The 12,417-nt window shown below is 35.7% G+C and overlaps 1 protein-coding gene across 10 annotated transcripts in view; it reads left to right on the forward strand.

The window, feature by feature from the left end:
* Window positions 1–12,417, forward strand: part of EXOC6 (exocyst complex component 6) — a 90,027-nt gene that overhangs the window by 45,923 nt on the left and 31,687 nt on the right. For 5 of the 10 annotated variants that reach the window (XM_017803935.1, XM_017803936.1, XM_017803938.1 and 2 more), the window contains 3 exons: window positions 2,716–2,895; window positions 5,952–5,981; window positions 11,659–11,800. In XM_017803935.1, coding sequence (XP_017659424.1) covers window positions 2,716–2,895; window positions 5,952–5,981; window positions 11,659–11,800 — 352 coding nt within the window. Of the gene's footprint in view, window positions 1–2,715; window positions 2,896–5,896; window positions 5,982–11,658; window positions 11,801–12,417 lie in introns of those variants that run through there. The other 5 variants (XM_017803937.1, XM_017803941.1, XM_017803943.1 and 2 more) reach the window with 2 other exon arrangements.

Raw genomic sequence — 12,417 nt, forward strand, 5'->3', positions numbered from 1 at the left:
TTATGGTCAATTCTTGTTTCTGCCTCTGCTTAGGGAGAGGAGTCCTTTCCCTGTTTCCTGTGGGGTCCCTCCCATGGGAGATAGTCCTTCACAAACTTCTCCAGCATGAGTCCATCCCACAGGCAACAGTTCTTCACAAACTGCTGCAATGCAGGTCATTTTTCCATGGGGTGCAGTCCTTCAGACACAGGCTGCTCCAGCTTGGGTCCCCCACAGGACCACAAGTCCTACCAGGGAACACCTGCTCCAGTGTGGGCTCCTCTCCCCACAGGCTGCAGGTCCCTGCCAGGACCCTGCTCCAGCATGGGCCTCCCATGGGCTCACAGCCTCCTTTGTGCATCCACCTGATCCAGTGTGTCTTCTCCACAGGCTGAGGTGGGTCTCTGCATCCCAGTGGCCCTCCATGGGCTGCAGGGGCACAGCTGCTCCACCATGGTCTGCACCACGGGCTGCAGGGCCTTTGCTCTGGCGCCTGGAGCACCTCCTGCTCCTCCTTCTGCACTGACCTTGGTGTCTGCAGAGATTTTCACATGTTCTCACTCTGCCCTTCTCTGGCAGCAATTTTCATCTGCCCAATAACTTTTTTTTCCTTCTTAAGCATGTTGTCATAGAGATGTTACTGCCATTCCTGATGGGCTTGGCTTTGGCCAGTGGCAGGTCCATCCTGGAGCCGACCAGCATCGGCTCTGTTGGACATGGGGGAAGCTTCTGGCAGCTTCTCACAGAAACCACCTCTGTAGGCCCCCCCACTGCCAAAACCTGGCCACAGAAATCCAATATGTATTGGAGGGATTAACCGAATTCTGTATCTGTGCTTAGTATCTATGCACTAAAGAAGAATATGGGATGAATGCTGACAACCAAGATTTTTTATTTTGTATGGTTTCTCTCCTGTCTACTTTGCTGGAAAACTTGTTAGCGCAGTGTTCTCCAATTAAAGTAGAGAATTCTTTTCTTGTTAATCCCTCTTTTTTTTTCCCTCTCTATTGTAATGAAAAACTGCTCACAGTTTCTCACCTGGGCTCTCAGAGAGTTTGGTATGTTCTACTGTTATTAAATTCATGACCTGGTGGCAAATTGTGTCACCTCCATTCTTTCTGAGTGGTCAAAAATCTCCTTTTATTAGCAGCATTGATCACATTTACATTCCATGAGATGAACTTTTAAGTGCATCTACACTACATTTTTTTAAAAACAGAAGGACTAGTCTTCCCATCACCAGTAAATCATTTTAACTGTTAAGGGTTATACAATCACTCCACAAATGACTTAGTTTTTAAACAAAAAAAACCAAACCCAAACAAACAAAAAATTGAAGGAATTTTGCTAAGCTGAAGCAGATGTATTTGCAAGCCCCATCATTATAGATTGTTGAAACTGAGGTCTCATTGTTAATTAGAAACTTTAAATATAGATTAGTTAAAGCTTTCTTAGTCATGACCGTCTACAAAATTGTGGATGTCAACATATTCCTCTGACATGTTAACAGGTTGCCAGATTCTTGTGTGTTGGATTGGGAGAGCCATTCAGTGGAGGCTTCTACAAGTTGTTTTGGCAGTAAAAATGCAATTTTTAAGGAATCATACTTTTGTATTTATTCATGGCAGGGCCACATGCTTTCTTGCTTGCTTCTGAAGTGCCTCATAGCCTGGGGCCTGACTGAAGACTAAATTTGGCACATTCAATGTAAAAGCACCTGTAATCTCAGATAAATGTAAATGTTTTTATTTTTTCTTTTTGCCTTTCACATTTACACTTTTCTGAAGTGCCATGTTTTTTGGACTGCTTTTTCCTAGAAGAAAGTAATGATGGGAGTTTCATCTGCTTTTTTGTTGCTTCGGTATATCCAGCCTATTTTAACTCTCTAAAAATCTCAAGCAACTGATCTGTTCACTTTAAATCAAATATCTTACTTGAATTATTGCTCCGTATCGGTGAAGAAAGTTTCATGCTGTGCCCAAATTAGAAAGACATTGAGAAACTTTAAACTCCAGGCTGGCAAAAGCACACTTTTCCAGCAACACAAACGTACCAAGCATCTGCACATAGATCCCATTGGAACTCTGAAGGTGTCCCCTACACAAATGAAGCAGATCATTAGCAGTGTGAACTCAGTTCGCAGTAAATGCAGGACTTCACTGTTCCAAAAAGTAGAATCCATTGTGTGGCAGAACAAAAAGTAGGGGTAGGAGGAAGTTCTGAATCATGGTGTATGATGATCAGGATATTTAAAGGAGTATGAAAAATTATGAGTATTTTTCAGATGTGCAGCTTTAAGGCATTATTACATAAAAATCATGATTGCTGGGCCTCTGTCCATACAAGATAAAATTATTAGGTTCTTTTATTATTTTCTTTATAAAAGAAGGCAAATAAACTTTGTGTCAGGGTTTGTAAGGCTGAATAAAAGGTGGTTGTTGTGAAGAGAGTAAAGAACTTGCTTTGTTTCCAAATTCAAATTAACTTCATTTGTCTGAGAACTTAGATTCTTTTGTAGGCATGTTATTTTATAAACGCTCACAGTATGCATTATGCGAGTATTTTAAAAACCACAGCCCCAGACTTACTGTAAGACAAAGTTAAAATGCTAATTTAAATAAAATATTTTTTAATCTAAGAAAAACACAAGACTTGAGTTTTGTTGATGGATATAGTTTTATCTGCATTTAATAATATTTTAGAATTCTGACAATTGCACACGATTTTTTTTTTCAGGATGCAAGACATGCTGCAGAAGGAGAAATATATACAAAACTTAACCAAAAAATAGATGAATTTATTCAGATTGCTGATTATGATTGGACAATGTCTGAATCAGATGGAAGAGCCAGTGGATACTTAATGGACCTAATTAACTTTTTAAGAAGCACGTTTCAAGTTTTTACTCATTTACCTGTAAGTGTTCAAAATTAAATTTAATTTCAAACTGTTTCAACATCATTTTATTTTAATACATGAAGGTTTTGAGGATAGATATGGTTTTTGAATTGTGCATATGCTTGCAAGATGTATTTTTAATTTTTTTCAGCACAGGAATATTGTCATATGTGTTTCAGTATATTGGTGATGGTTACCCATGGGAATACGAAGAAAATACCTACAAATACTTTAGTAATATTGTTACCAACAACTAATTTATAAATAATGTAAGAACTCATACAGTTTTGTAGAGCATCAGATGGACTTTTTAGTTAAACATCTTGGTTTTGTGTATACGTGCACTGATCCAAACAATGCAGAATTGGTGCTAATCCTGCATTTGTGCATCAGATTATGGAGGTCTTGTATTCTCCAAGGTTTTTAGCTAAATAGTTTTGATCATAAGAAGTCATTTGATTCTAGTGAACTGAGCTTCCTTGAAATAAATCCTTGTTCGTATTCAAATATATCCTGTGTTATTTTGTCCCAACAAAAAGGGTACTGTTAACTTGTCTTATGCATGAATTGTTACATTCTGTTGTCTGATTTCCCCTTGCTTTAAGACAAAAAAGACTGCTTCCAGTTTGGTTTATCATCGTAATAGTTTATAGCTTTATAGGTTGGGAGTGACTTCAGTAAGTCATTCAAGCTACATCTGCTTTTCATCAGCTTGTCCTTGGTTACTACAGTCACACTGATGTCTGAGTGCTTTGCCCACATGCAATGCTTGTAAAGAATAAGTCCTTGAGGCATAGAATGTTTTGAGGCTTCAGACTGGAAATAGTCTGAATAATAATTTCTTTATGTGCACAGCAAGGTTTTGAAGTTGCTGGCATAGTGGGCTTATCTGGTCTTCCAGATTATATGTGAAGAGGCTGTGATTCTTCAATCTCCTGTTCTTCTAACTGACTCAAAGACAGAACCCACCCAAAACGTATCATGTGATATTGACTGTGTTGTGTGAGGCATGTGCTTCTGTGCCAAATCAGTGGAGCGTTTTTTGATACAGAATAAGTTTGTTAGATAGTTAATTTCATAATAACTCAGTATACAAAGCAGCGTGAACAAAAGGCACTGCTCCTCTGTGGTTATATGCATTTTGTAGTTAAGGGATGTGAAGTTTGTAGAGCAGGATGTACAGACATCTGCCATGAATGTAATGTGTTAAGAGGGATGGAAAGAAGCAGCTGTGGCATTAGGACTTAAAAATTGTAGAAAGAGTAGAAATATGTGCCTGGGGGCACAGGTCAGCCTTTGGAGAAAGGTAGTTCCTGTGAAGAGGCTATTCTCTAATTTCAAACTCTGGTCAGGTACCAGGCAGGATGTAGAACTATATGGACAACTAATCTGCTCTGGCAAGAGGTTTCTTATAATTTTTTACTTATCTTGCATCTTGTTTCCTATCCTACCTTGGCCAGTTGTAGAAACATACAGTCTTATGGATGTTGTGTGTGAGCTCTGGAGTTTATATGAAAATGTGTACACAGTTGCATTATGGTAATTCTGATTAGACTTGTACTAGTAAGTTACTTTCATTAAGAGAAAATTTATAGTAAAAGCATTTTTAAAGATTAGCCCAGAACTAGGTTCCATAGCTCATTAAAATAGTAAGTGCTTTGGAGTGCTAAACTAAGCTAGATTCTCCTATGCCATAATTAAGATTTGGAATAATTTTAGAATTAATTTTCATCAATGGATTATTCCAATAATGTCACCGTGTCATTTCCATAATAATTTTTATATGACTGGCAGAAACATTCCTCTGCTCCAAATAGTTTGTCAGAACTTTTATGCAATTAGAAATCGAAGAACAAAAGTCCTAGCCACTGGCCATAATTCTAGTAAGGAAAAGAGTGGGACAAGTAGAGGAATCTCTTCTGTTCTACCTTAGCATATCTGATGGTGTTAGAGGGCATTGTACCAGGGCTGGGGACAGTGTGGCTGGTTGGCCACACTAGTTCTCTGTAGTCACACTCAAGGGTCTTTCTCTTTGGTATTGTTTCAAATGCTACTCTTCTTGTAGAACTGTTAAAATATGTTCTTTAACAATTTTTTTTGCTGTGATTCATTTGGCTCCTGTTGGTAGAATGTCATTTTATTTTAGCTGTGTGTGTAAGCTGTGTAAATGCACAGGGATGCGTCTCCTTTTGTGCTTCCATGTGGGGCTGTAATGAAGTATTTCTGTACCAATGTAGGCACAACTTTTCAATAATACATCTTATGTTGTGTATCTGTTTTATGCAATTTGTATTATTTTTATTGGAATGTTAGAGCTTTAAATCAGGTAGGCTATGATCTCAACTCTACTGAACCTGCACACAAAATGACACAACTTAGTTAGAGTCTGATATCTCTGTTGAATCATGGGAAATGTCTTGTGTCTCCAAAGCTTTTTTTTTCCCCCCTTCTCTTAAGTTTTTCATCTTAGTTTTCTCCTCTGTGTTTGTTTACTGTAATTAGGAAGCAATATTGGAAAAGAAAATAGCTTTATTCCACCCTAGAGTGATATTGCCATTAGATTTATGTTAAAATTTATTAATGAGTCATGTTACATTTAGATTCTTATATCCTCGACCATTGTAAGTCTTGCTTGAACAAAGTATGTTCATGGCATACAGATAACCTCTGTAAGCCAAGGTGGTAAACGTGGCATATATTTTTTAATGTAAGAGTTTTGGAATATGTTCTTTCTTGTAATGAAAACTTTCTGGAAGGGCATTTCAACAGACACTTTGTCATTTGAAGTTTGCTACTTTGATATTTTGGCATACAGTTCCTTATTACAGAAAAAGGTATTATTGACAGATTAGTAGTATTTAAATTAAAATCTCTTTGTTATGCCTCAACAAAATACTGTGTAAATTCACAGGTTTTAAAAAAATAATTTAAGGAATTCTGTAGCTATAATTGTTCTTTTTGTTAGATTTTTCTTACCTGTTATTGCTACCAATTTTTTATTCTTTTTTTTTTTTTGAAGTTGACAGTACATCTTAATTTTTTTGTTTTGATTGCCTTACTGGTTTCCTTCTCAGAATAACAACAATGACCATGCAGCTATGTCGGTAAGTAGATGCAAGATGAAGAAAAAGCATGTGAACAGAAAAACTATGAACTGCCTGCAGGCTTATTGCTTCAATTTTTAATCATTTAATAAAGAGACCCTTTCTGTTTTGCTGATGACTTGCTGTGTACCTTGTGTGGTTGCATGCAGGGATCGAGTTAATGGCTAACATTGGGCTTTCATACACTGGGACAGACAGCAGGAGTCCTAAAAACCTTGCAGAAGGTTGATGGGATGTGTCTTGCATCCCAAATGAGGTAATTTAGAGGAGACTATTAGACCTTTTGAAAGAGGGGTCAGGTATCAAAATACAGCCATGAGACATGCATACAGAATAAGGGTAGAGTGATAGAGCTGAATAAAGAATCAGCAAAAGTTCCGTAGTTTCTCTGCTACCTCTGCCTGGGGTCAAAGGAATGTGTGTGCTGGTGTTCTTTATTTGCTTTTTTAAAATTTTTTAAAGAAGATGATGCATTGCATTTAAGAATTCTTCCATTCCCTGATTATTTTCATGTCATTTTTTTTATATGAGGAGTTTATTTTGATTTGGCATAAGCATTGCCATGATAATGAAAGTGATGAAGTTAATATTACTAAATTATCAAAATGTGGAGAATGGATCTAGCAGTGGGGTCCCAAGTTGTTAGGATCCTAGAGCACAGGAGTTACAAGTGGAGTTACGGAGGTCAAGTATTTAGCCTGTTAAATAGAAGACTGCAGACAGATCTAGTGGCAGCCTACAACCTCTTGAAGAACAAAACCAAAACTGATGGAGCCAAACTCTTCTTGGTAGGACTGACAAATTCACACGTGCCTATGGTCACAGATAGAAGCTCAGGAGGTGAAGCTTCAATATTAGAGCAAAAGTTTGCATGAAGAGAGTGGTGTGGTATTGAAGGAGTTTACAGAGTGACATTGTTGAATTCCTGTCCTTGGTGATTTTGAAACCTTAGTGAGGAAAAGGGACAATGGACCTGATCCAGTGTTGGCAATAGTCCTGCTCCAAGTAGAAGGTTGGACTAGATGATGTTAGTGGTTCATTCCTATGAACATTTCTATCATTTGAATACTCAGCGTCATGTTGAACTGTTGAGGTAATAGGTGTCATGAGCACTATGAATGTTGAATATTTTGTGTAGAAATACTTCCTGTTAATGTTGCATAGGTCTCAGTCTGCTCGTTATGCCATGACTAAGGACTAGCAGAATTTCAGCAAAGCAGAGCACGGAAGCTGCGTGGAATTTGGAAGGTTATAATTTGAGAATTATGCAGTTTTTAATGGTTCTGTTTTCTAAATTCATAAGAATTGAGTCTTTTGAGATTATATTTACATCCTATTTTAAGTTCATGTTGCAGTTTATAGTACCATTAGATGCTCTGAATCAAAAAGCAAATTAAAATTTCATTATACAGCCATTCATCTCCTGAAATAAATTGGATGATCAAATTTTTATTAAGGACCTGCCTTTTTTCAAGTTTAATTTTGAACTGTTAAGGAAAAATGTTACCTTCTAATTTCAGATCAGGTAATCTGAAATTATAATGGGTCTGTATATAAGTGCTTTTAATCTAAGTTTAGAATTAGCTGAAATTTTATTCTAGGTATGTCCCTTGTCAATACAAATATAATGCAAATACAAAGTTAGTACTGGACAACTCTTTGGAAAAGAATGGCCATTGAAAAACAACAGTTACAAATTACTTTCAGTTAGGTATTTTTCATTGTTTCAGTAGCATTTGGGGCAGAGGCTGTAGGTAAAATTGATTCTTAAAAGTTCCACTAGTGCTTTTAGTATACTTGTATTTTATCAATAGTTCAAAAATTGGATTTAGCTCCAACTGATAAAATCTGTATGTTTAATTTCTTTGCATTTTCAGAAAGAATGACATTTTCATTTCGTATTATTAAATTAATTCTTCAGCTTAACATCTTAGATTTCTAACAGATAAGTTTTGTTATTTTCTTTTTATGCTGAGGATGGCAGTTTGTGTTATTTTATTGTTTCTGTGATTGGCAGCAAAAGTCTAATTTCACAGCTTGCAGTGGGGGCGGAGGGGTGGTGGTTTTCTGCAACCATATTCAAAAACTGTCAATCAACAGCCTTCACAGGCTACTTAGAGAATGAGTTTTCTTACTGATTTCTCCAAATGCTGCTTCATGCTGTCTTTGATTGGCACAGCCTGGCAGGGAGGATGGATGAATCTGTCACTGGCTGGTTAATTGTGTTGCTGGTCTCAGCCTGACATCAGGTCTTTGACTCCTAAGTGGCTCAATACAAAACAAATTAGCAGATTGTAGTCATATTTCTCATTCTATATGCTTTGACTTTGTTGAAATGCAGTCCATAAATCATATTGACTGACACCATAGTGAATGATGAAAGCTGCTTTTGAGACAGCAAGCATGGGTTTTAGAAATTAGCACCGCGAAGGTGCCGTGGAAGGATGCATATGGCTGACCCTTTGGGAATTCCTAGGAGCCAAATGTCTCTTTACTACAATTGTTCTTTGGAGAAAAGCTTTTGGGTCCTATAAAAAAGGATTTAATATGTCAGCAAATTCTCTTTACAAGCTCCTTTGAAATATAAGAAGTTTGTCTAAGGGTTTTCTCTTTTTACAAACTTGTATTTCAGCAAAATGTGAAGGCTGGGTGAAAAAACCAGTTTCCTTTAACACTGTTAGCAGGTGTTTTTGCTTATAGAATGGGGTCCTTGTTTCCTAAACTTTACATTGGTTGAGTGGAAGAATAGGTTTTGTAGACAGCAGCAATTAGCATAGGCACAGCAGAGACAATAGTAGTGTCTCCAAATGGGAGGCAACTGGGGAGAATGTGAGAAGCCTGCTGAATCTCTGCATGCTATTGAATATAGGTATTTAATTGCTAGATAACCACGGCCACCCCCGCCCCCCTTAAAAATTAATAATATTAATTAAAAAAACCCCAAACAACAAACTGGTAAATAAAAACATCAATAATGTTTTAAAACTAACTGGGATTTAATTCTGGAAAATAAATGTCATTGCTATGTTCATGAATCCTTATGTTTCCTCTTCAAAATGCTGTATGAAAACATGGTGAGGAACTGATTAATTGGTAGATGGTGGAAATTCGGAGACAGATTTTTAACTAGATCTCATTTTTCAAAAACAAATTTTAATTTCATTTTTTCCTGAGTATCATACATCCAACATATTTTGAATTGGGAAGCACTGAATTTTGAAGAGGATAACAGTATAGTTCACATTTATTTCAGTTAAAATTCAGCATTTTGAGAGGTATGTGTAGCTTCATTTTTTCTCTAAATTTGAGAATATTGAGTGATTTTATTGAGTAAGTATTAACTGTGTATAGTAAACTTCTATTATTTTTGATATGTCATTTGAACAATAAGCCTGTAGTTCAAGTTACATAGTTGGAAATAGTTTATATGTTAGGATGTTTCCATTTTATGAAATGTTAAAATGAACATTAAATGTACATGTATTAATACTTATTTAAAGTCCAAGTGGCTTTAACCATGTCATTTCTGTATTGTAACCATTACCTTGTGCTCCAGTACTATTGATATTTGCCAGATTGTAACAATTAACTACACATGCTTGTTAGAAATATAAAATTCTGTCTTTTATTGAAGATAACAGAGGAGTACACATTATTTGCGTATGAAATAAACTGAATGTTAAAATTTTTCGTGACAACCTATTAATCTGGTTGAACTTTTATTACATTATAGTGGCAGCATAAATAGGACATGGAGCTGATTTGATGGAGCAGTACATTAAACAGAGATGCACTAGTTGTTCCATTAAATCAAAATGACATTTCCATTAAGTATTTCAAATCTACTACACTGTAATTACATGAACTGTGGCCCATTGATTCCCGTTCTCACCTCCTTTTTTCCTTCCTTTTTCCCCTATTTTTTTTCTTCTCCACCTCCCCCCCCCCGCAATTCCTATTGGTATTGTTCTGCTTGGGGAATCGAGCTACGTGTCTCCCGGTGTAATTACCATTGGATTTGGGAGACTTTTAAGCATGCTGTTCTTGCATTGTTTCTTACATTCCTTGTTGCCAGTTCATCTATTTTGCTCAAAAATGTTATGTGCTTTTCTGAGATTTTCAATTAAGAAACTGACATCTCATTTTAGATATAAAGCTCCTAACAGTTCAAGGTGTCCTACTGACAGGTTGCTAAGGAGGTATTAGCAACAACCATTTAATGTTTCAGTGTGAACATGAGGAGAGTTGAAGGCTTTCCATTGTGTTCACTACACAATTGGTTAATTACCTTTTAACAAATAATGGATTTTTAAAGTACAAAATATTTGGGGCCAAATCTGCTTTCTGTTATGAAAATTTTCTGTACATGAAAAGTCAATTACGTGAGCTAGTTGAGTTATTAAGGATAAGATCTGGCTCTTCAGAAGCTGGAGCAGAACTTTCCAAACTTTTTGGGACATTGAACTGCTGTCTATTATAATCTTTCATTGCTTGTGTGTGTTTCTGGGATTCAACAGTGAATTGCTTAACCTGACTTTGCAGAAAACAGCTGGGGAGCCATTGGTTTAGAGAAACAGGTGTTATCATTTCACTGATGGATAGAAGGAAAAAATAGTGGTGTGTGCTCCAGTAGCTGTATTACATAATTGTGATTTATTTTGTGCAAGTGTGTTGTTACCTTTGTTTCAATATACATTGTAACATAGACATCAATTGAAAAGTGAGGTTTAAGTGCATTAAACTACAGAGATTCAGGTAGTTGCATTTGAAAGCCAAGATCACTCTGCTTTAAAAGATGGCAGTGCTATGAATAGAATGGTGCCATCTGGTTCAGTATCTGGTCTTAAGTGGTTTTCTTAGCTTTAAGGTGGAATTTCATTATCTTTGAATTTTTCTGTACTAAATTTTTAATAATTGATTATGAAGTTAATGTCTGACTTTGTGTTTTGTTTTTTGGTCTCATGTTGGAAAATTTATCTCAATTACATATAGATGATAAAGAGCAATGTTACTAGTGAGACTGTGATTGGGAAATTATTTCTATATTGTACAGCAGAGGGCTACATTTCATTTTGTAAGTAGTTGATTATTGACAGCACTGATTTATTAAGCGCTGAAAAGATGATGGATAAACATGAATATTTTAAATAATTTAGCTACAAGCTTTGAGATGGAATTCAAGCAATTAAAGTAACAATAATTAGCACAAGCTGTTATGAGAAATGCCCCAAGTCATAGCAATCATTTTTGTTTATATAAAGTTTGGGAGGTTTTTATTTACTATTGTTAAAAATATGCAACATGTTGATTTTCATAACATTCTTGCTTTCATTCTGTTTGGGTTTAAAATATTTCAATAAAACCACAAAGCTATTCATATCTTCATATGCTTCAGCAACTTATAATGTTTTGGAAAAGTCCTTGTATTCATGAAAACTGTTGGATTTATGGAAGAAATATTAATAATTGCTTTGACATATATTTAATCTAGTTATCCATTTGATCTAATAGAAACAAAGCTAACATGTCAGAGAAATAACAGAAAGTGTGATCTCTTTCCTAATCTAAGTTCTGTATCATTAAGACTTTGAGTGTATATTGAAATCAAATCAGACAAGTAGTTCTCTAGTGACATATCATTTGTTTCTATCTTAAAACCTATTGCTTTTTCTACTAGGGAAAAGTGGCCCAGACAGCTTGCATGTCAGCCTGCCAGCATCTTTCAATGTCCCTAATGCAGATGCTACTGGACAGTGAATTAAAACAAATAAGCATGGGAGCAATTCAGCAGTTTAATTTAGATGTGATCCAGTGTGAATGTAAGTATATATTCCAACCTACATCTGTCTTAACACTGAAAAAAGATAGTGTAAGTGATCTTTTTCCATAATGTACTAAAACTTTGTCTTTTATGAAACGATTAATATGACAGTATATCTTCTTGAGAAAATATTTATAAGTATGTTAAAATTTCTGGGAATTTTTTTATAAAGTTTTTTTTTTAACTCAAGTGTGTGATTGAAACATACATTGTTTTTATTCCTAATGGGATCATAATCACTGTATCCAGTAAAGACAATAGTTTAGTACAGAATTGCCCAAAACTTCAATATAAATATTATTATGAAATTGTTAAGAAAAAAAAAAAGTTCAAATGTCTGTGGAATTTTAATTTTTGTTCTTGAGTTCATCTATTATGGTACAAATTTTAAATGTGCTGTTACACAGGGTCTCCTTACTCCTAAAGCTGCTACTGCCTTACTCACCATGCAGAATACTAGTACTCATTTAGTGTACATCAGATGTTGTTTTATTCTCACCATTTAAAATATGGCATCAGAGTTATTTTATAAACTGGTTCAAGTTCAATCCAGCACTGAAGGCAGGATTAATTACCTCATGTTTTGCATAGAGCTCATGGTTGAGGGCAAGCTCT

The sequence above is a fragment of the Lepidothrix coronata genome, unplaced genomic scaffold (assembly GCF_001604755.1).
Source record: "Lepidothrix coronata isolate B3197 unplaced genomic scaffold, Lepidothrix_coronata-1.0 Scaffold8, whole genome shotgun sequence".
NCBI lineage: Eukaryota > Metazoa > Chordata > Aves > Passeriformes > Pipridae > Lepidothrix > Lepidothrix coronata.